The sequence below is a fragment of the Lagopus muta genome, chromosome 10 (genome assembly GCF_023343835.1).
Source record: "Lagopus muta isolate bLagMut1 chromosome 10, bLagMut1 primary, whole genome shotgun sequence".
Classification (NCBI taxonomy): Eukaryota; Metazoa; Chordata; class Aves; order Galliformes; family Phasianidae; genus Lagopus; species Lagopus muta.
This window is the reverse complement of record NC_064442.1, coordinates 17,167,369-17,191,736: the sequence shown is the minus strand read 5'-3', so window position 1 is coordinate 17,191,736 and position 24,368 is coordinate 17,167,369. Positions and strand designations below refer to the sequence as shown.

Sequence of the window (24,368 nt, the reverse complement as noted above, 5' to 3'; positions counted from 1 at the left end):
GACGAATTTGCCCGGTACTGTCACAAGAAACGTTGCTGTTGGTGCCTTCCCCTGTTCCAGAGCAGTGTGCTTTGTACCGTTTGCTGCTGTAATACGTGCCAAAATGCGCTCCTTTGGGTGAACTTTGCTCGTTGTACGCTCATCATTGGAGCACCTCCCTGTGAGGACAGGCTGAGAGCTGGGCTGTGCAGCACCAAGGGGAGAAGGCTGTGGGGAGAGCTGAGAGCAGCCTTCAGTGCCTGTAGGGGCTGGGTTGTAAGAAGGAAGGGTATGGACACCAGCAGGATCTGTTGTGGCAGCACAAGGGGAAATGGTTTCAAACTAGAAGAGAGGTGATTCAGATTGGATGTAAGGAAGAAGTTTTGTACACTAAGGGCTGCCCAGAGAGGCAGTGGTGCCCCGTCCCTGCAGACAGCAAGGTCAGGCTGGGGGCTCTGATGTGCTGTGTGTGTCCCTGTGCACTGCAGGGGTTGCACTGATGGCCTTTAAGGGTCTCTTCCACTTTTAGGTTGGTTTTTTTTTTTCTATAGTGTCAACCTCTTTCGATTTTCTTCTTGAGCTGCTTTTAATATGGAGCCAATTAAGCACTTTACAAATATAACTGTCCTCTGAAGACATTACCACGTTCATCAGATGTCCTTGTCATAAATGTTGCTGGGAAGCTAAAACTGACTGTGTTTGTTTTGACGCAGGTATGAAAGCTCAATGGGGTCGTCCAAAAATGCAATGAATGAGCCTGCTGATGCAGAAGAAGGCTATAACGTGATGGTAGGTTCAGATACTGCAACACTGTACTGAGGTTTTTCCTGCTGCAAGAAAAATACTTTTTATTTGCGTTGGGATTCGTTAATGAGTATTCATTTGCACCTTCTCTGGAAACTGATTCTATCAACACCATTATGTGAATTCTTGAAAATGCTGAAATAACTTCTGCTTTCCCTTTGTTACTTCTTTACACATCCCGTGAGAGTTCTACACTGTAAATGGAATAAAGAAATGAATCCTGTTAAAAAATATACTCGAGTCCTTCTGGTACCCCTGGAGTGTTCCAAAATTAGGACTCCCCTGCTCATTTTCATGCATGCCGTCCTCCCTCTCACGCTTGCCCCCCATACATGTGAGCTTGTTAGCCATGGACTGTGATGTGAGCAGTGGGGCAGAAAACCTCGAAACAGAAGAGATGCAAAAACCTTTGTACTGTGAAATTGTGGGTTTTGATACCTGCATTAAAGGACTGCTGTACAATGGAGTATTGCGATCATGAATGTTTTCTTTTCATTAGAACTTCTAAGGGAAAAATGCTGTTCAAACCAAATTCTGTTTCAATCAAAACAAAACTACAAGTTCCAAAGTTCCCAACTTTTGTTTGGAAATTGTCCCAGTGTATTTTAGTGCAGGATTGTTTTGGTCTGCACAGATAAGTGTAAAGAACAGCTGTGGTATTACAGAGGGTCCTGGGTGCAACACGAGAAATTCTGGGTATGTGGTAGAAGGAGGTGGCTCTGCTTTTGGGAGCAGACATTTGTGGATTGGATTAGGCCTGTGGAAGCCTGCTGTTCTGTGCCTATGGAAAGAGTGCTAATTTCTGTGTGATGTTATGACATACTTGCTGTGAATGTATCCTTAGTAATGAAAAGATAACATATTGCAAAGAAATAAAACCCGTTTGTCATTTTGACATGTTTAAATGGGATTAGCATCATCTATAGGATACAAATAATCTTACTGAGCATGGAAAATGACTTCATTGAAGTGTATCTGCTCTTGGGCACTGTATCTCAACGAAAGATAGGAACCAGTTGAAGACAATCTTGAAGAGAAACCCCTCAACACTCAGATTCAGTGAATATGTAATCTGTGATGTGGAAAATCTGAGAAAGAAGACTGAAGGGTGTTCAGCTTGGAAAACGAGAGGGCCAATGGAGGATGAGATGAAGTGGAATGCCAGCATTAAAAAAAAAATGGGAAAAAGAATTCAATTGGGTTTTCAAAGCCCTCTGTGTATGGCAGGAGTGAGCAGGCTCGTGTTGTAGGAAAGCTGTGGTTCAGTGTTGCATGGATTGTGCAGAGTGAATGTTGTCTGGATTGAGAATCCATGAAGGATTTGTCTACTTATCCCTTTTTGACAGCAAGTTGTGATAGATGAGATCTGCTTCTAGATAAGGTTGCTATGGTTTGAGGATACGTGAATACAAAATGCAGCCACATCTCAGACAGTTCAGATAAATCAAAACCATTTAACTCAGTTGGGAAGGTTCCACAAGCATTTGCATCACTGGTTTAATGCAGCAGTTTAAGTTGCTTTTAAAACAATTATGTGAGAGTTGTGAGTCTTTAACTCTTAGGTCCAGGGTGTAAGTTTTATTAACTTGTTAAGTTAAGCAACAAGGAGAGAAAAAACAAGCTTTATTCAACAGCAGTGGGCAATCACTGAAATTTACTAAAGAGAGTGAGCTATTATATTGAATAAAAATAGAGTAAAACCAGGTTAGTATAGACCCTGTTGATTTCTCTGTATCAAACTGTATTATTTGGGTGTTTTGGTTTTGTTTTTAAACAAGCATGTTTTTAGACAGCTCTCTTCCGTAGTTCTGCTGTGGTTTTGGTTGCTTGCTCTCAGCGTGGTATGGTCTCCAGGTGGTCAGTGGAGCACTAGATGGCACACTGTGGCTTTGAAACAAGCATTTGAGGACACCCAAATGAGAGAAACTTATTGATACAAGCATTCAAGTAATCGCAGCTTTTTGTTTCTACTGCATTTCCTCCCACCCTGAGGAATACAGCCACTCCTCTGCTGTACTCGTTTTCACTGTATTTGCTTTCTGAAGATGTGCTAGTAGCATAACACAAAGGTTGCACGCTTGATGGCAAGAGTGAAAAGAGGAAAAGGTGTCTTCTGAGTGCTGCTACAGAAAATCAGCGTATCAGTGCGTAAAGGAATGTTTACATCTACATAACTTACTTGAGGTTATGTTTGTCAGTGTTAAAGTGGTTTTGCACCACTGATGTATATAGACTTTGCATTACTGTGTGTAACTTGGCTTTGTTTCACATCACTTTCTGAGCAATAACTTCGCACAGTTTAGAAGAGGAACGACTTCATCCAGTTGATGTCTGTCAGCTGATACATCTATTTCTTAATATGTTTGGTTTCTAAGATCTGGTGATGTTATCTTTTGTCACTGCAAAGAAATGTATTTCCTAGGTGAATTCCTCAGTGCTTCTCATGCTGTCTGTGAACAGCTGCAGCTTTCTAGAAAGAACAGCTGGCTGTAGTTGCCAGGATGTGCTTTCTAGCTTCTTGTCTTCTCAGTGAAACAGAAGTTTTTGTTTTTTAAATATATGTAGGTGAAAGTAATGCCTCCTATTTATTTCCATGGAAACTACAACATATACAAAGAGCATGATAGCACTATTTTGATAAGGGAAATTCTCACTGTTTTTCAGCATAGTCACCACCCTGTGCCACTCTCATGAAAAGCATCTGTACCAGTGGAGGTGACCACTCTGTTCTTCAGGTTCTTCTCAGCTACCCAGCACGTGCATTTTGGTCTCACACAGCTTTTGTCCTTAGTTCTAATTAACTCAAAGAATGTCAAACATTTTAAAGTCTAATCTGACGCTCTTGCTGGACGGGCCATCCATTAAATGAAAATTAATATAAGTGTGGTGTAGGCCTACCTGTTCTGAGGACTGGGTAGAAACTCCTGTGTTCTACTGGCCAATCTCTGCCTGCTGTATAGATAAATGTGAAAATATATTTGTGTTCTGAATAGCTGGTAAAAATATACTAAGTGTGAACCCACTTGGGTTTAACCACATGTTGGATAAAATGTCCAGATGTCAACACTACACATATGTATGTATGTATGTATGTACACACATATAGACGTGTTTTCCATTCCTGCATTTCTTGTTTTCAGGCTTCTTTCCAGCGCTCCAACAGCCATGACAAAGTGAGGAGGATAGTTGCAGAAGAGGGACGTACAGCCAGGAACCTGATTGCATGGAGCGTCCCTCTGGAAAACAAGGATGATGATGGTATGTTTGTAGCTGTCTTCCCCCAGCTTGTTTTGCACCTGGCCCCTAAAGCAGTTCACTGGAGCTGCTTCCATGGAATCACGTTCCTGCTGTGGGATTTCTCTGTTAATAGAAAGGATAATGTTTAGCGTCCATGCTATCATTTTTGGATTTGTTGTTTTTCTGAATGCACAGCCTTCCATTGGCTGATCACTGTATAAAACAGAGCAGTGACAGATAAAAAGAAACTACTTTTTATTCTGAAAACAGGCATGTAAATTTGTACTGTCTTGCTGATACCACTGAGATAGCAGTGCAATATAATAATCTTAAGATACTGAGCTTTGAGAAGGTTGTTAAAAACCAGTCTTACGTAACTTGGGGTTTAAGATTGGAAAGGATGTCTTAATGCCACCCCACAAAGTACTTCCATGCATTCTAAAACAAGCATGTTTGGCAATTTCTTGTAGTATCACCTCAGTCTGTATTAAACATCTGCAAAGAAACTTAAAGCTGCCCCTATGCATCCCCTTTCTTAACGTGAATCCTTAGAACTGTTTTGTTACTGTTGTGATTCTCTCTTGTGGACTTCAGAAGCCAGGAATTGACTTTCAGTTTTCATACTGCTCAAACTGTTTCAGAAGTCAGACTGCTGTCTTTGTGAGGACCTCATCTCACGTGCTTTTGTAGCTCACTTGTCCTTTGGAGCTGCTGCTGCTTTTAAGAATTGGGGAGGAGTGTCTAAAAGCTTTTGGTTTGTTCTGGTTTTTTGAATGTGAGGGTGGTTGAACACTGGGATGGGTTCCCCAGTGAAGCTGTGGAGATGCTCGGAACCTCACTGGGTGTAGTCCTGGGCAACTTTCTGTCACTGATTCTGCTTTGAGCAGAAAGGTTGGACTGCATCTCCAGAGGCTCATTCCAACCCCATCTGTTCTGTGATTTCACCAGTGGAGATGATGCTTCTATGAACAGTTATGGAGAAGATTACCTCTTTCTAAAGTAAGCTGAAGCAAAGCTTGAACTGTCTTCTTGGGTTGCATTTCTGCACTGAGGTGTATCTGTGAATTTTCTTACATTTTGGAACTGAAATGTCTGAAGTCACAGAAGAGAATGAGGTGCATGAAAAGCTACATAGCTGTTTGTGCACGCGTAGGTTTCATCAAGGAAAACTTCTGTTCAGAGCACGTATCTGTTCTCCTCTTAACAATGACATGTGGAATGATAGAAAGCTTATATTGAATAACTAAACATTCACAAGCTTTGGTTTCAGGTTCTGACTCCAAAGTAAACATCAGCATTGTCCCAGCTGTCTTAATTTGTTAGATTGCTTTTCCAAAGCAGGAGTTTTGTGTGGTGGGATTTTTAAGCTCCGAGTGGTCAGCAGTGAAAGATGTGCTGTGAATCTTTGATAGGTACATGTAACAAGGAAAAATGAAACAGCAGCCAGTTGTCAAAGAATCACCAAGGTTGGAAAAGACCTCCAAGATCATCCAGTCCAACCTACCACCAATATTTCCCAATGAGCCACATCTCAATGTTTCTTGAGCACCTCCAGGGTCAGCATAACAGAAATGCAAGTCATGGCTTGAAACAGTGATTGAGCACCTGGTGGGAGGGCAGGGCCAACCTAGGGGAGCTCAGGTGTATGCAATACACATGAGTGACTGGAAGGTCTAGAGCCAGGATCCACCCTTGGATCCACTGCCAGACCTCATTTAAGCATTGGAGGCAAGGGGGGTCTTGTTGGAGTTTCCTGTGTACCTGAGGCCTTTGAAGGGTAAGCAGATTTTTTTTTTTCCTTTGTTTCTGTGTTCGAAGCTGCTGCATTGGAACGTATCCTCTCTTGCTGCAGCCTAGGACTTTGCTACCCCTCTGTTATTGCTGTGCTTTCTGTTGTGTTACAGTCAGTGACTCCAGCACCTCCCTGGGCAGCCTGTTCCAGCACCTGACTCTTTTCTCTTGGAGAAGTATTTTCTGACATCCAACCTGAATCCTCTGGTGCAACTGAGGCCATTTCCTCTCTTCTTGTTGCTAGTTACGTGGGAGAAGAGGCTGACCCCCACCTCACCACAACCTCCCTTCAGGCAGTTGCAGGGAGCAGTAAAGTCTGCCCCCAGCCTCCTCTTCTCCAAACTGACCCATCCCACCTCCCTCAGCTGCTCCTCATAACTCCTGTGCTCAAACCCCTCACAGCTCCCTTGCCTTCTCTGAACACAAAACTTTGACAACCTTCTTGTGAGGAGTCCCAAGCAGTCAAGCAGTGTGTGTCTGATTTCTTATCTTTGATCAAGGGGAAGCAAATAAGGTACTGTGCTTTTGTTTTAGCCAAAATAGAAGGATAGAAAGTGAGAAGAAAAAGGTAATAGTTTAAGACACAACCATAATCTGCTCAAGTGAAGCACACATAATAGAACACTTTGGGATAACGTACTGCAGCTAGTCTGCTTATTATCATGAGTCCATGGATTTTTTTAAGAGGGCCAGTTTTGCATTCTTTTGGCAGCTTCATTTGTATCTGTCTCCAGAGGGTGCATTTATCTATTAACTAGTCTTGCAGTTGCTTGTATGTTCTTGAGTATGGTGGTAGATCCACTGATATTACTGCACTGGTAGTACATGACATCTAAGCAGGGAAGATTGATAACTGTATTTTTGGGCAATAAAGGAGTTTATGGGAAAGGAACGTAGAGTGTATTTGAGCTACTGGTGAGTTGGTTCAATTTTTATTTCAAGTCTGTTCCTTTTTAGCTCTGCCTTGCTTGTAATATTATTTTACAAAGCTTTGTGTGTGACGTTTTCCTGGAAAATGAGTGGATTAGAGTTGTCTCTGAGTTTTCTTCCAAAGCATGAAAAACGAATGTGGAAATGAATCATTGTCTTTTGTTAGATCGTTGCCTTTAAGGAGTTGTTATGCATGATACTGAAACCCCGGTGGCTGTGGTCACTTCCTTCTTTGGGCCCTAAAAGGCCCCGCTGTAATTGTCACACTTTTTGCCAGTGGAGAGTTCCTTCCAAAACCTCTCCAGTAAATGGTGAGCTGGTTGATTTTATTTTCTCTTTTTTTTTTTGCACAAAGGATCTGGTGCTAATTGCTCAGTGGAAACAGGCCCTGTAGAAAGGAGCTGCTGGCTGCTGAGAGTCTGGCGGAGCCAGGTCCTTTATCTCTTGACCCTTGTCTTGGCACAGAGGGTTTGTATGTCAGTGAGCCATGATTCATTTTTTGCTGATCTTTCAATATGTATTTCGTCCCCGAGGAACAATACAGCAATATTATGAATTAGGACAGTTTGTACTTGTTCAGGGGCTGTGTAAATCAGGCCAAAGGTTCAGGTTGCCTGAGCCAGTCTTGCATCCCATTTGTACAAGCAGCATTCTGTCTTTGTGCACCTTTTTTTCTGCTCATAACATTCAGAGGTTTTGCACTGGCAGCAGTAGTGTGTGATTTAACACTTTGTATTAGGAACTGTTACTCATCATGAGGATGTTTTTCTGCAGAAACAGTGAGTGTGTGGAAATCCCTAGTATTAGTGCTATAGAGAGCTGTTAAATTTAAAATATTGGATTCATTTTTTTCAGTCTGTGCATCTTTGCTTTTCCTCTTTTCTTGTTTTGTTCTGTTTCTTTTTCCTCTTACCATTTAACTTTTCCATTGGGAGACTCGTATTTTATGCAGAAGCCATAAGAAAGCAATCATAATATGAACTGCAGCCCAAACTTTCTAATTCCCTAAGGGAAATACCTGTTTCCTGTCAGTAAGAAATACTGCCATAAAAAGGTGAGCAGTTTCTGGAGTGGTAGGTAGCAGTTGTGCTCCAGGTTTTGGTGTGGTATGTGTCCTTGTTGTGTCAGATCTGAAATCCTGCCTATGTGTAGAACAGTGACATAAGAAAATCTACCTGGAGCAAAACACAGTGGCACCTATTTAGAAGGGGCATTGATTGATGATACATTCAATTTGTTGCAATTATGGTATTCCTCCACAGAATTCATTAACAAGCAGCAGGTTCTGTTTTTTGGGATAGGCTAACAGTGCAGTTGACTGCATGCTAGGAAGAGAGAGGGTGCTATAATTGTGAGTAATGCAGCAGTCTGATATTCTGTCTTCAGAATTAAACTGCTTATAACTTTGAGGAATGTCAAAAATTGGAAGGTCTTGTTTGTAACCATTCCCTTTGTGTTTCTTATTTAAAGTCATTTGGGTTCTAGCCACGTAAAATTCATGCAATAGATTGAGAATCTCAGCATAAGGAAACACAATTTATTGATTGAAAGGTCGCTGGCATACTTGAGCAAGCCTGCAGAGTAATCTGCTCCTTTAGCAAGAGCTTGGTGAATAAATGGGTTTTGCAGTATGTGTGAAGGAGATGGAACTTGGCTCTCTGTGGCAAGTGAGGAGGTGTAAGAGTCATGACTGAAAACACTGTGGGTAAGCTTGAGCAGCACAGAGCTGAGTGCAGCTGGCACAATATGGTACGAAGGGAAAGCTATTCTTGAGGACTTGTAAGTTACAGTTCTTGTATTTCATTCACCTGCGTGGCAGTCCAGTCCAGTGCTTCCTCTGAGCAAACATCTTTGCCTTTCTTGATATAAACTCCCCATCTGTGCAGGAGTGTTGCTTAAGACAGGCAAGTGCAGCACTGGAGCTAGTAAAATAGGCTCTGCAGCAGAGACAGCCTTCTGTAGGGATGTGAGACAGGGGAGGTGGCAAAGCCCATTTCTGATGGTGTCAGTAAAAGCTGGGGGGGGGATCAAAGAACCATGATGGTGTCCACAGATTCCTTCAGAGAGGTGAAAACAAATTCAGTTGAACGTTGTTTTGGTTAAAGATCAGGTGATAAACGGAGGCCAGGATACTTAACCAAGGTTGGGACCTGCCTCAGTGGGAAGAGAAGTGACTGCTGCTCTTTGGAAGCAGATACAACGGTGGTAGTGGCATTTCTCTCATCAGTAGAACTACTTGAGGAGAGAGCCGTGAGGGATGTTGGCTGATAGTTTTTGAGATTGTTAGTGTAAAAGAAAGCTTCTGAAAGTAGTTTATCAGTAGCTTTTTTTCTTGGAGATATGAATGCTTCAGCATTTTGAGACAGGAAGTCTTCACAAATCACAAATCCAGTGTGTTTCATATCTAATTACCAGACACAGAGGAAATGGACTTCAAGCATAAAATATGCCTGGCTCCCTGAATGCTTCAAAACTTTGCTGCTTTCTATATTTCATATTGACAACTTAATAGCTAACAGGATGGTCATCTTTTGTCGCTGTTGTTTCCATAAAACTCAGTGAATGCCACAGGTAGTGCCCTTCGTGTGCCATTGCTGTGTCCCAATGCAGTGCCAGTATCATGGTGCTACACATGCATCACCATGGAGCAGTGGTGTGTCACTGCTCGTCAGCACAGAAGCAGAAAGGGTGACAGGAAGGAAGCAGGAAGAAAATGAGAAAAGCTTGAAAATGTGACGGCTGATGGGAGGCAAAACTTTCTGGCCTGTACACTGAAGGCATTGTTGATTTAAAAAATGGTCATTGCCACCCAGCATTTACTTTTCTGCAACATGCAGTGCTTATGTGAGTTTTCTTGTCTCTGTGTCTGCCTCCCGTAGGAGCACCTGAAAGCTGCTCTTATGCTTGCAGGTGACTTGCTCAGAAAGTTCCCAGTTCTGAGGAGTGGATTGGTATTTTGTGTTTTGTAGAATCTAGAGATAGCAACCTTCTTTCACCCATCATCTACCCTTTTTCCATTCCAATGTGCCCATGCTGGTTTGTATCTCTTTTCCCTGGGCAAGTTCTGTGTACCACTGCACTTGAAATCTTCTTTTTGCAGAATGTAGAAGATCTTAGGTTGGAGACCTTGGTGACTGAAATATTGCTGTGACTGTGACAGAACTGATGCACAGTTAAAGCTTTTTGGTAGATAGGAAGTTGTAATACATCTGGTAGCTGAATCAGCTTTTCTCTGGAACGCTGCTAAATTGATTCCAATATATTAATTTGTACCTGTTGTTTTGGCTAATGTAACATTTTAAAAATGAATTATCTAGCAAATACTTTTAAATTTGCCTTAAAATTAAAGGTCTTGTTCCCTCCAACAGGCAGTGATGCAAACCAGCTGTACAACTGCTTGATTAAGACAGGCTTACAGCTGCTCTACATAACCAGAGCAATGTAGAACAGCTGGGCTGTGTTAGCAAATTTGGCTTAAGTACTGCTAAAGACAGAACTGAGCAGTTCTGAATTTCAAGAGCCATTTCCCTGGTCTGTGAGGGAGCTGTATGCAATTAATGCATTTGTTTGCATGGTTTCATCAAGATAAATATGTTGAAACTTTTACTTAGGTGTGGATCTGTGCTAGGCAGTACTCTTGCCGTCGTTACAAGTGAATATTCTGAGAAACATATTCCTCCTTTTAATTCTGTAATGATACTTGGTATTATGGAACAGTTATTGAAGGTATTTTACAGTTGGCATGGAAAAGTAGTGTCATATTTGCCATCTCAGTTGTAACTGTCTGATTTTCAGAGGTGCTGCCCATTTGCAGGTACTTCTGTGCTGAAGGAAGCCTGTAGTTTTTTTGTCTTTCTTTGTAATTTCTTTTTCTGTGTGTCTTCTGGCATCGTCCTCATGCTGAACTGTTGAACGTAAAATTTTATTAACCTTTTAACTCATTAACTGTGCCCATATCAGTGCATTGCGAGATTGGATATGTGATTTTTAAAGTGCTGAATCTAATCAGAAGCATTATGGTTTTATTAAAATGCTTCTCCTGCAGGGAAATCCAAATGGCAAGCTGGTGGAAAAGCAAAGACGGTGTCTCAAGGGAAACACAAGGCTGCAAAGCAGGTATCTACTCTTTTTTGTCTTAAAATTTGCAGCATAAAAATGTTTTGCAATACTGTTGATGCATTATTTGCTGAAGAATATTTGTATAAAAGTATACCTGTGTTGTATTTGTAAAGAATACAGGCCTCAAAATGGAGTTTAAAAATGCCACAATTTAGTGTGTATTCCTCAGCTTCTCTTTTTGTCATTTCTTAATCTCTGGATTCGTGACTTTTTGGCATTAAGGTTATTTTAAGGCCAGTGCAGCTCAACAACGAAGTCATACAGGAGATTCTTCCTATAAGCTTGCTCTTATGGAATGGCTACCTTTGCCAAATTTGATTTAAGGAAATGCTGTATTTACTGCCCTCACTTGCTAATGGCTGAGAAATTTCAGTTTAAAATTTCAGTGCATCCTATTTTGGAAAAAAAATAAATCATTCCAGATGAATGCAGAGTCACAACCAGAAAACAAGTCTCATTGACAAGGATCTAGAAGGTACTGCTCTCAGTCAAGTTTTCCCTATGCGAGTGATAGAATTTTACTTTTAATATGGTAATACTGCAGTATTTATTAATGTTTAATATTTTTAACCCTTACTTTGCATTGATTAGTGACAGTGTGAGTCTGTCTTTAACCATCTAACATTTACAGACAGCCTGTCAGATTTTGACAATGTAGCACATGGAACGCGTTCCTTCTATGGACAAGATGTTCTGTTCCTATAGGAATGTGCTTACATCTTTAAAATACAAGCATGTTAACTTCACGGTGTAGTTCAGCCTCTCTTATCCTGCTGTTCTCTCCTTGCTCCCTAGGATGTTACAAACACTGTGCTCTAGTTTACTTGTTCTGGGAAGGATTTTATTGAAACAATTGGGGTGCCCTAAGCTGGTTTAGCCTCACAGAACATTTTGGAAGGGAGTAACGTGCTCCATAGTTGGAGTTCTGTCTGTTCTTGTCATTTGGAGTTATGTAAATACTGTGTTTTCAGAAGAAGAATACTTTATTGTTATTTGGTGACTACTCTGTGTGGGACTGCTGTGCTGAGACTACATTGCAGAAACAGAGCATTCCTAGTGAATCATCAAACAATTCAATGATTCTAGTTGGAAAGGACACTTAAAGGCCATCTAGTCCAGCTCCCCTACAATGAACAGGGATAAATCCGAGTGCTCAGAGGCTGGTCCAGCCTGACTTGGCATCTCCAGGGGCAGGGCATCCAGCACCTCTCTGGGCAAATTGAAGACGTTATTCAGGGCAGTAAAGCTGGCCCCATGGTTGTCACATCAGGTTCTTCCCACACACTCGTGAAGGTTTGAAATGGACTGCTGAATGTCTGTGCATCTTGGCACTTTGAGATTCAACTGTTTTTTTTTCCTACTGCAATTTAGGCTTAATTTTCCTCTGCTTATAAATGGGATGCAAATCTCAAGGAAATAGACTGATGAAAACTCACTTGTTGGTCCTATCCTCATCTTCCTCTCCTCTCCCTATGCTCATCTTCCTGAGCATAAATACACACCTCATCCTTTTCACAACTCCAGGTTGTGTTACTGAATCTGTTTTGGAAAACAAATTGTTTTAACTGCTTTAACATCACTTCAGTCATTCATACTTTTCCCCATATACCAAAAACAACACTGGTGGTTATCAAGATAGTCACAGAAATCTAATTAACTACAAGGAGAGTAAAGAGGAGATATTCCTCAATCCTCACACAGGAGAGCATGTGTCTAGGTGGCAGTTTATATCTGTTGAGTAACTATCCCCACATGGCTGACATGAACACACACAAGGTTGACGAATGCATAATGTACCTCCAAGAAGGTATTTGTGGCTCCTCTCTGTGCCAGCATTCATGCAGGCAGTCGGATATTTTCCTCTGTTTTCATTACATTTAGCATGTTGGCAGTACCCTGTATCTGTGCAGCAAAGTAGCACTAAAGCAATTAGTGTGCATATTAGCACTGAGAATCAGTCAGCAGATTTGTTGCAGCGAAAGCTGTTCATTACAAGCTAGAACAGCACGAGAACAGTTTCAGACTTGGCATCAGCTTGATTCAGCAGCTCAGCACTTACGCTGGGTTGAACTGAGCTTGCAGTGTTAACCAGATGGTGAGTGGAAATCTTTCTGCAAATGGTCTTCTCAAGTAGGAGAGATTCTTTTATAACTCACCCAGCTCTTGCATCTTCTCTGAAATGTGGCCCTAATGCATGGGTCTGGGAACTAGCTACATCAGCATCACAACAGCGTTCTGCTGACCTTAATGCTCACAGATCAGTATAAGAGTTTAGAAATGAAGTTGTATGTGGTGTCCTGGTAATAAGAATTGAACTGTGTTGGAACACTAGTGGTATGATTACTAGTAAAACTTTACTTTCATCTTTGGGTGCACATTCTTGTCAGAGTGAGTACTATGGGATAAGCAGTCAGAAAATGGAACGCTGCAATGTGTGTAAGAGGCAGAGTATCATGCACTGTGCAAAGTCAGTGTAGAGTTGTAACTGTCAGAGAATCAGAAATTGGTTCTGCATGTTGGTTGTATTTGTTTAAGGGAAGAAAGCACGTTTTAAAAGCTGCAGTCAGTGGAATGGCACAGTCTTCAGTGAGGAACTCCTTGCTTATAAAAGTTTAAATGTATTGTGGAAAAAACATATTGCACAGCATTACTGTACTTCTTTGTTGTTTTCCTTTGTCTTGTTTTCTTTAGAACACTTCCCTAGACTGCAAGTTAACAGCAGCAGGAGAGAAAACCTTTGACAAAAGCCCAACTAAAGCACGGCAGCCTCGAAAAGTTGATCTGCGAGCTCGGTACTGGGCGTTCCTCTTTGACAACCTGAGACGGGCAGTTGATGAGATCTACGTTACGTGTGAATCAGATCAGAGCGTGGTAGAATGCAAGGTAAGAGCTCAGCATTTTTCTGCCTGCTGCCATGTGGTTCTCATCGCTTTTGTGCAGCAAATAAGGAATTGGAGCCTCAGAAATGTGTTTGTGCTTCCATGCCTTTGTGTTTAGTGGAGGTTAGGGAGTAGGAAACATGGTGGCGTGTTTATTCAGATTTAACATGATGAAAACATTTTAGGTTGTGACCAGTTTTGAAGTGTGTGATTTTCATAATGTCGGTAGGTCTTTTCTGTTAAGTTCTAATTTAATTTTCAAATGGAACATTGATTATCTTTTTTCCCTATCACGTTCCTTTCTGTAGGTGGCACTGTTGTGATTCAGCCCTTTCCCCATTCCTTGGCCTGTTGTTAAATGCCAAAATTACACATTACTCACTTTGTTTGGTAATTAGTTATCACTCTTCTGATTCTCTGTGGTGATAAAAGGGTGATGGATAGTCAAGCATTGTGTGGTTGGGATTGTTTTCCCTAATTTCAGGTAAGCTGTATTTGTAGTAAGATGTAAAACTATACTGCCCAAGCTATGATTTTTTTTTTAGTAGATCCACAGAAAAACCATTGTCATTTCACAGAGTAATTTGCTCTTTAGAAGTGGAGTTAATTTTAGCACTAAGAGAAGCCAGAAGAATGCATTTTCAAAGAAAAGTGAAAGATGCATTTTTTTCAGTATTCCTGTTAAATACAGCTGAAAACTCAACGCGTTCTGGAACTGATTATCTCATCACTGTATAAAAATTATAGGTATCAATTTAAGTAAACAATTTTCTTATCATATGTATCTAGTTCTCTGTTGTAATCAGACACTGCCAAATTGACTTTAAGATTAGTGTACAAATACATTTCATTGAAAGCAGATTGGAAAGCTGAACAGTAGCTAGGGGCTTCCAAATGGTGGGTTGCTCTAACACAATTTACCATGTTGATACTGAGCTGTCTTCCTGCTCAGGAAACTCTGAAGAATTTCTTGGTCTAAGAAAATCAGCCAGCCTTGCATGGTAATTAGATTACCATTTTAAACTTCTGTGCTCAAAAGAACAGTAGCATATTTGTATCATTATCACATATTTTAGGGGTTAGATATCATTCAGCATTTTAATCATGCTACTTGATCTGCTCTCAGATGGAAATACTCTATAGCCCAAGTGGAAAGCCTTCATTTTCGTAGCTGCTTGACAGTGATGTATGTATCCACAGGCATCAGATTACTTGTTTGCAGAACATGGCTGGAAAAAGCAAAGACTGAGTAAACAAGGATGGTCAGCATCATGTGTCATTAAATCTTATGTCACATTCATGTTGCTTTTACTTTTAAAATGCTTTCTTTTCAGCTTGAAAAAAAAGTTCCTTACTTTAGCAGGTGGAACGTGCATTTGTGCTTCGGGCTTTTGTTTGTGAGATTATCTTATAAAGATTACTATAAATGTGAGTCACTCTTTTTTTCCTCTTTGAGCAATAGGAGGTAAACTCATTCTTACACTTTTCCCACAGAAGAAGTACTCAGTGTAAGAGTAGTTTAAGGAGTTTCCACTCTGTCTTTTTCTAAAGCTGCTAGAACAGGAATGGGATAGCTTTTCTTCTAGTTCTACTTTTGCTGACTTTTTACACTATGGAGGAAAGCGTGTGTTGCTTAAAATGATACACAAGCTACCGACAGACAAACCAGCTCAGTATTGGTTTTAATTTTACTACAGGAGATGTATGGGGAACAACGTTAAATAAGGGTCCAAGATGGTGAAATTGTTTATCTGTTGGGTTTTTTAAAGGATTTTGATAAAATCATTTGTACTGAGATAAATCTCAGTTGTAGATAACTGAATTCACAAGCCAGCATTTTAAATGACACCTCAAACCTGTGCATTGGTCAAATGGGGGATGCTGTTCTACTTAAACATTTCAGCTGTGCAAAGATGACATTAAAAGAGGACCTTTTGTAAAAAAAAAAATGAAAATTCAGGCACCCAAAACCTTTGTGTCAACTCAGGTGTTCAGTTTTGATTTTGGACCTTTTGCTTTCCTGTAGCCTTACAAGTTGGTATCGTTTTATTGATTATGTTGTCACTGAAGGTAATGTTTGATGCTCCCAAATGGGAAAGGGCTCTTGTGGCTGCTTGTGGTTGAAACTGCAGACGAAGGTTTGTGGTGAGGGTACAAGCAGTGGAGACGTGTGTAAGAAGATCAGTCGTGTGTATTTTCCCTCAACTTTGGGCACTGCCGTAGGTGGTGTTTCGCTATTGATTTGGCAGAGAACTCTCAAACCATGTAGGTGAATGTGACTCTGATGCTCCACGTGAAGATGCTTGAAATAAACGTAAAAGAAATAATGGATTCTCAAATCTATGGATCATCTTACTGTGCATGAATCACTTTGGTGGAGCTGCATAGAGATTAGATATAACAACTGTAACCTTGAACAAATATGGCTGCTTTTATATGTTAGCTAGGCGTGTGTATCTTATGTTTGTGTGAATTTTGTAGTGCCCAGTATTTTTTGGGTTTGAGTGCTGAGCTTAGACCCAAAGAAGTTGTCGTACCAAGGATCCTTTGCATTGCTTTCTGTATCCTAAAGGGAGTGGAGTCTGAAGTTCTTTGTGGATGGAAGAAGGCAGATAGGAAGGCAGATTCCATAGCCAGGGGAGGCTTGGTTAATGCAGGAGAGAAATTTCTGCTGCAGTTGTTCTATGGTTTTTGGTATCTCAGGAGCTGGGATAGAGGAGATAAAAATATTTAACAGCAAAAAAAAACCCACTTCTTATTGATGGAGTTTGAGTAACTGGATCCACCAGCTGGACCCAGAAGATTCTCAGACTACCTGAAATTTAATGGATGTGTTTTTACTCCTCCTTGGGATGAGCTCATGACTTCAGCTGCTTCTGTTTTGAAAAGGCTGGATTTTATGATGTAAAAGAAAGAAAAAAAATTAGCTCATTTATTTTCAGGTTTCTGTTTGGCTTTACTTAATACTTGCACAAACTTTTATCCTTTTACCTAACATTTAGTAATTAGTATGTTCCCACCAGATTTTGACAAGGACAGTTTCCACCTTTGTAATGCTTGCAGGTAGCCACCTTGAGAACAGCTCAGTGCAAACAGCTTCATTCTCCTTGTTTATTCCCTATGAAAAGAAAAAAGGAAAACATGAGATGCTGTGAAGAGGTGGGTAAAGCCTCTCTCTGAAGAGATTTGACCTATTGTATGATGGTGTTCTGCAAAAGAACAAGCTGAAACGGCTTCATTCCAGGCCTTCCAAGCAGGGAGATCTCTGGGAGTGATTTACCATAGTTTCAGTTGATTGAAGGCCTCCCTGAAGGGGAGAGGAACTTGCTTCATTAGGGTCTCTTGCTGGGAATGCCTTGTGGGGGCTGTTTTTAGTTCAGGATATACTAATTGTAACAATTCCCATCTCTGCATGCAGGCTGAGACCCGCAGACATCCATGCTGATTACTGGCTTATGAGGCAGCCAAGGAAATAAAACTGTTTCTAGATGTGTTGAAGCCAAAGGTAGGAAAAATTGAAGGTTTTCCTGACTTTGGAAAGGAAACCTCCCAGTGATTCAGTACAGTGGTCATGTTGATCCAAACAGGATCCTGAGTGCATTTTCACTGATGTAAAAGCCTGTTCTACTCCGTCCGTTTCACTTTCTGGGAGATAGGAGGTTTTGTTTTGTTTTTCATACACTTCAGTTTTATAGCTGCACGTATCTGATTCCATGGAGGGGAAAAAAAAAGTACAGAATCTGAATTAAATACTTCTGACTTCCAGCAGGAAATGATTTGTTATATGTGAATTTCAGTTCTTGTAGTGATGCAAATCCTGAAAGCATCCCAGGAGGGCTTCTGAAATAACTTATTTCCTCAACAAAGGCCTTGGAGTATTCTGTTTGGATGCAGTATTCTTGTTCTAGTGTCCTGGTTTTCTCTGACTTTACAAAGGAATTAAAAAACAACTAAAGCTGTGCAAAATCTAAGTGATTTTTTTTTTTGAGATTTAGCATCTCTTGCTTTCTTCACCTGAATTCTTATCATTGATTGTTATTTATCTATCAGAGTCATCTGTTCAGTGTATTTCTGTCAATTCCATAACCGTTTTGGCCATTGCTGTACTTGGACAGATGTCTTCTATCTTGGAACACCCTGGAAGAACATTTCCAGTTAGGAAAACTTCAGCATGAACTGAAGTGTATTCTGTATGCTGGCCTGTCGTCTTACTCAATAAAACCAAGGTGATTCTGGCTATCCCTGAAAACCCAAGACAACAATTCATAGATTAGAACGTGTATAATTCATTTTCTGTCTTTCTCACACGGCAGAGTTTTCCAGCTCAGTGCAGTTTAGTGGAATATACATTTTGAGACATTCTCAAATTGTTAGAAAAGGGTGAATTCTGCAGCTGGGATGTGTCAGGAGAATGACAGGCTGCTGCTTCGCACTGTATTTTAAAAAAAAGAAAGTGTTCTGTTTCTGAGAGTGAAGTTACTTAGGAGTTATGTGTGTGTCTCTTTCTAAATAAACACGTGTGACTGTATTGCAGCAGTCAATGCCAAGAGAGCATCTCATCTGTGAGCACTTCTGCCTCTTTTGGGATGTGTACGTTTTCATCGTTGTCATCTTCTGAGCTGAATCAGAATCACCAGAACAGGCAGTAGAGCAAATGGAGCAGTGAGAGTGCATCCAGCCTCACTGCTGGAAATAGCTGAGATCTTTCAGAATGACAATTCATTCTTTTTTTACCGTAGGTTGAGGGTGGATAGCCAACTATTGAAAAAACCATTGTATTTTCTGATTGGCCATCTGGCTGATCCCGTTCCTGGCCCTTCAAGTTTGACAGCATGTATTTCTGGGGGTAAATAAGCTGTAAGTGTGAAGTCCTTGTGTGCATCCCCTGACTTCTGAGCTAGTTTACTAAAGTATACGGTTAAACTTAAAAGTTGAAGGTAGGAGGAACGTGGGCTGCCTTTTGAAGTGCACTGCAGTGCGTGAAAATAACTTGCTCGACTAAAACCATAGCCTAAACTATTCATTACAGATCATTAAACAAAACAAAGTGTGCATAATTTGTAAAATGTTGTAAAGTGGAACCTGCTTTGGCAGGGGGGTTGGACTCAATGATCTCTGGAGGTCTCTTCCAACCCCTACAATTCTGTGATTCTGTTATTATACATTTCTAGCCTTAAGAATAACTGACAATACAGTTGCGGTCATGTAGTTCATTTCTCCACCACGTTCTGCAGTTTTGAATTGTAGTGACCTTAAGATCATGCAATCTCCTGTGCTCCCCCCCCCCCCCCTTTTTTTTTTCCTCTCTGCATTGCTTTTTTTCTCCTCCTTACTTGAGCATGGGAGAATAAATGGAGAAGATGATGTTTCAAACAGTGACATGGCTTCCAAACAGTGAGCCTCTGTTTGCAGAGATTATGATCAACCTGTCTAGGGCCCAAGTCAAGACAGTTCTGATTCAGGAATATAGAATTATCCTGATACAGCCGTTCTATTTACAGAGATCCTTCTCGTTTGAAAAGTAGTTAATGTGATCACCCAAGTGAAGAGGACAGAAGCACAGCTTAAGGATAAATACGTACATAAAGAGGGAACCAATTCCTGAGAGCTGGAGAATCACAGAATGGCCTGGGCTGAGAAGGACCACAGTGATCATGTAGTTTCAACCCCCTGCTATGTGCAGGGTCACCAACCACCAGACCAGGCTGCCCAGAGCCACATCCAGCCTTGCCTTGAATGCCTGCAGGAAATTCAGAGAAGAAGGAAAAGTCCAGAAAGTCCTTAGTAACGGGCAGGACTGTGCATCCGAATGATGGAGGAGAGGGAGAAACAGGAGCTGCATTGTGAGTTTTTAGTTTTATGCCAGTGGTTTTCCTCGAATCTACTTTTTTTTAACAGCATTGCTTTCTTTTTCAGTTTGAACTGGCTCTTTAAAAACCGTGCGGGATGGTTACGACCTTGAAAAATAATGGGATTTAAAATTGTTTTGACTCTAGCGCAGCCATAGTCTGCCCCATCAAGGTTCTTTTTTGTCAGCACCTTCTCAAGTGCTACGAGTTTCCACTGCTTCAGCACCGCAGGGTATATCTGCTCTCCTCCGTGCCGTAGGTAAGGCACAGGGCTGTATTGATGTCCGGGACCCTGGAGCCCTGCGCTGGGATTGTGTGTCAGCAGGACAAAGGGATGGCGCCGACCGGCCTGCCGTGTGCGCCTCTAACTCGAATTAATTACAAACCAATCGAATCCGTTGCAGCCAATTGGTAAACTAATTGGTAATTTTAGCTGTACATCTATATGTAGTTATCTGGATGCCTGTAACGGCGCTTTCAGAGCCACTTTTGTTCTGCTTCATCCTGCTTGACAAAATGGCCCTCATAGCTTTAGGGAGAAAGATGTGCATCAGTGAATGTGGGGCAGCTCCAGCTGCTTGTCTTGTTTGTATTCCCTTGTTCGTAGAACATGACTCGGATTACAGCTGCATGGCTCTGCTCTGATCATTTCTGATAATGTGTAGCTAAACATTCCTTAAAATAGGTTAAGCCATTTATTGTGTCTTTTCCATGCGCCAACTAAATTCAGAAATGTAACTCATGTTCAGATGGATTTTTTTTTTTTTTGGTGGAATATCTCAGTGACAGACTTGAAAAGTAAATGATTCAGAATTAAATTTTGCTTTCTATGCCCTCATTGTTAATAACAGTCAGCACAGCTTAGCATAGGCTAGCTGAAATGGATGTGAATTGAATTAGAAAGCTGAAATTTTATTAGTGAAACTGGAAAAAAGAGCTGCTTCAAACACTCGCCTCGTTCATGCCTTGGAGCAGACCTTACTTATGAATTATTTTCGTGTTGTAAACTAACTGCCTTGTAAGAAAGATTTTTGTTTGCTTTCTTGTGGAGGATTTCAAAACAAAGAGCAACTTTTAGGTCAGCAGTGGTATTGTTTGACTTTGTGTGACTTTTTTTGATATAACAGACGGCACATGCTCTGGGTCTGTCATCCCTACTAGTGAATACTTACATGCAAGCTGAAGCTGACTTTCAAACATGCATTTGTTAAACAAAAGGAATAATCATCGCTAAACGTTACACAGTAGTCTGTGTGTTAAGATCCTTTTTGTGTTACAGGTAAAGCTGGGTAGGAAGTGATGTTACAAAAGCAGGCATTAGCCAGCTTTACTGGGGCACTAGCTGCAGTGGTCAGTACTGAAATGTTTATTGTTTTGCCCTTAGGAACTTACACATTTGAGATCACTCCCCAAGTATTTCCCTCTAATAACTTTGAAAGGAACATTTCTCCTAATGGAGCAATTAAGATTTCGGCATAGAAAAGAAGTTGCAAATCAGGAGAAAGTCATTCATATTTTTTCCTTTTATCGTAATCACAGAATCCAAGCTTCATTTATGGATCTTCCAACATGTTTTCAGAGAGCGGTGTTGCTCTTCGGTGTTTACTGGTCTGTGAAAGCTTTTGTTTCTGATGCATGTAATCTTGAAGCAGCTGCTTTGGAAATGCATTAATATGTCTGTGGGTGATCATCAGGTCTGTGGGCTGATGGTGTGTGTGCTTTTTGTCATGTTCAGGAAATGAGACTTTGAGTATATATGTGGAACATGAGTGATTTCCTGCCTCTGTGCCTTGTAAAAATGGCTCCCTTCTTGTCCATGTTGGAGCACAGAGCCACAGGTTGCTCAGGGAACTTTGCTGTGGAAAGATGTCAGTGCTGAGTAAGGGCCACAGGATCCCATCTTACTTTTAATTTTTGATTGTTTCTCTACGGAGTCTGATCTTTCAGCATTTACTGCAGTGACACATTTGTCCAAACTGGAAAGATGGAAGTTAAACATGAGGATATTTGTGTTGGAAACAAGTCATTCAGTTCTGTACTGCTCAGCTGTTGACATTTTCACAGAATGGCCAGGGTTGGAAGGGACCTCAAGGATCATGAATCTCCAACCCCACTGCCACATGCAGGGCCACCAACCTCCCCATTTCATACCAGACCAATTTTATTAGTGAATTTCTTCCTGATGTAACGTGGAGTTAACTTGTCTTTTCACAACAGTTGATTTTATGTGTTGGAGAGCAACGCATCATTTGCAGTCTTCTTCTAACTTAACCAAGGTTTTTACAGTGTTCAAATGAAACTGCAGCATGTCCATGTGATTTCTGGCAGTGTGTTTGAACCTACCTGGAATTGTGGGATGGACTAGTTTGTTCTTAAGATCTCTTTGAGTTGTGCTATTTTATGACAATATGTAAATCTTTCATACTGTAAGATGTGTTCACAAATGCAGCTTTCAGTGATCAGGTAACATAAAAGCGCACAAATTCTTCAGCAACTCCATGTAGTTCAAAAGTGACTTTTAAAATGGTAGAAAATAAACTGGTTTCTAATGGTTGAAAAGTATAATCTGGGTATTGAACTTGTAAGGTCTCGGCAGGTAATCACTCCATGCTGGGAAAGTCACAATTGGTGACTTCTTCCTCACTTGTTAAGGTGCACTAATCAAAGGGGAGAATATGAGCTTTGTGTTTTGCAGGTCATCTTGTTTGTTTCTTGGTAAGTTCATGTCAAAGGCAGTCTTTCCACAAATGAAATCCAATGCTTTCTCATGCTGCTTCTCCAAGTATTACCGTAAGATTCCTTTAAAAGCTGCCTAATCAGTGTGATCATGCTGATAATTTGTGACAATAGGGTATCTGTCACAAACCTAGGTGGGTAAAGCATTCGTTCATCCTTGCATCCTTTGGAAGCCCTCCGGAACAAGACAGAAGTTGAGCTTGCTGCTCTGCCCATGTTAGGTACTGTACTGCAGCCACCTGGCATTCTCCAAAAGGAATTCCCTCTGTCTGATACAGTTATCTTGGTATAACTGTTAATTTTTCACTCTGCAAACAGATTAATCATTTGCAGTGAGTTTTTACTTTCCTGCTATAAGGATTTATACCTTTTCTGCATATTCCATGAAGTACATCTAGTATGTTTCTGGGGATAATGACTGACAAAAAGCAAAACCAAAACAGCAGTGATATTCATGTTTGCTAGGAATAACTTTCTAGACAAATTTTGCTGTGTTGTCCTTAAACATTAGATCTTGCAGAAGTCTTAGAAAATATGCCTTTTTTTTTTTTGTAGAATACATGTTTTAATGTTCTTTCACATCAAAACTTAAGATTTCTTGCTTTCAGGGTTTTTCTTGTTTTTATTTTTGACAGGTAAGATGCAGAGCAGTAGGATTTCTTTCTTTTTCTTTCTATTCACTTCTTGTTTGGGGACTGAGAGGATTGTTTTTTAAATGCAGAGACTGATGTAATGGTTGCTTTTCAGGAAGTCTTGATGATGCTCGATAACTATGTGAGGGACTTCAAAGCACTGATTGACTGGATACAGCTGCAAGAGAAGCTAGAGAAGGCTGATGCTCAAAGCAGGTAATCAGCTGCTGGGTTTTTTCCTTTCATTTATATCCCCATGCTGACTGTTGATAAAATTTTGTCTGTGGCGGGCATTGAACAAATTGGGAAAATTGTAATGTCTGTTGTGGGGAAACTTTTCTTTTGGACAGACTTGGGGTGAGGACCTAGTGGGAGTTCTCATAGTGCTTAGTCCCTCATAGTGTTACTAGGGAGTAGTTGTACTGAAAATGGAAAAGAATTTGGAAGTGAAGTATTTGAAAAGTAAAACTGTTTTAAGTAGGCATTGTAGTTTGCAAGAGTGAATGGTTTTTTGATCTGATTCTGGGTAATATGGTTTGGATTTGGTGTAGAAACAATTGCAGAGGTGTCTGATTACATTCAGCAATGCTCCATAATGCTGCATAGCATTTACAGATGCAGATAGAGGACTATTGTGGACTTGTCATTTTTAACCTCTTCTTTCCTCAATTTGCAGGCCTACTTCACTAGCCTGGGAAGTAAAGAAAATGTCTCCAGGGCGCCACGTGATCCCAAGTCCCTCATCAGACAGAATCAGTGTGACATCAAATGCTCGGAGAAGTTTGAATTTTGGGTATGAGAACGGATAAGTCTATTAAAGCTAACATACGGATTCATTTGAAACAGATAAAATTCCATAATAATGTGACTTTGCTGCTTATTAAATTGTATATACACATTTGCATATGCTTTTCTTGCACAAATGCTCTATAAAAGGAAAACCTGTCAAGTAGTTAATTTTTGCCTATTTCATTGTGTATTTAATTATTGGTTGATCAAAAGACCTGAACTTAAAATACAATTACATTCATATTTCATGTTTTCTGTTTAATACTCTTTTCCTGCTATAAAACTAAGGTCAAAATGTGTGCATTTTTAAGTTGTGTGCTGTGCAGGTGTCCATCTGTTGAAGTAAATATCGATCAAAAAGACTGAATGTAGTGAGATGATGAGCAGCAAAATTGATACAGGTTTAAATATAAAATGTTATATGGTAGAGCAATGCATCTTTCACTTTAAGTGACTGTGTGAAACAAAATTAGAGAGGTTGTCTGCTTAAATACATGATGATTGGAGGAAAACATGCACAAGCAATCAAATGAAGAAACTGAGTATGGAGGAAATAAAAGTTCTTCCTTTTTATTTTAAAAATCCTGAAGTTAATATCGTAAGGATCCAATTATATCTGTGGT

The 24,368-nt window shown here is 40.5% G+C and overlaps 1 protein-coding gene across 3 annotated transcripts in view; it reads left to right on the top strand.

Annotated features, from left to right (window-relative positions):
- SCAPER (S-phase cyclin A associated protein in the ER) overlaps positions 1-24,368 on the top strand; it is a 143,439-nt gene that overhangs the window by 1,067 nt on the left and 118,004 nt on the right. For 2 of the 3 annotated variants that reach the window (XM_048955654.1, XM_048955655.1), the window contains exons 2-7: positions 693-768; positions 3,924-4,041; positions 10,787-10,857; positions 13,552-13,743; positions 23,072-23,172; positions 23,633-23,749. In XM_048955654.1, the coding sequence (XP_048811611.1) occupies positions 693-768; positions 3,924-4,041; positions 10,787-10,857; positions 13,552-13,743; positions 23,072-23,172; positions 23,633-23,749 (675 nt within the window). Of the gene's footprint in view, positions 1-692; positions 769-3,923; positions 4,042-5,760; positions 5,798-10,786; positions 10,858-13,551; positions 13,744-23,071; positions 23,173-23,632; positions 23,750-24,368 lie in introns of those variants that run through there. The other variant, XM_048955658.1, reaches the window with a different exon arrangement.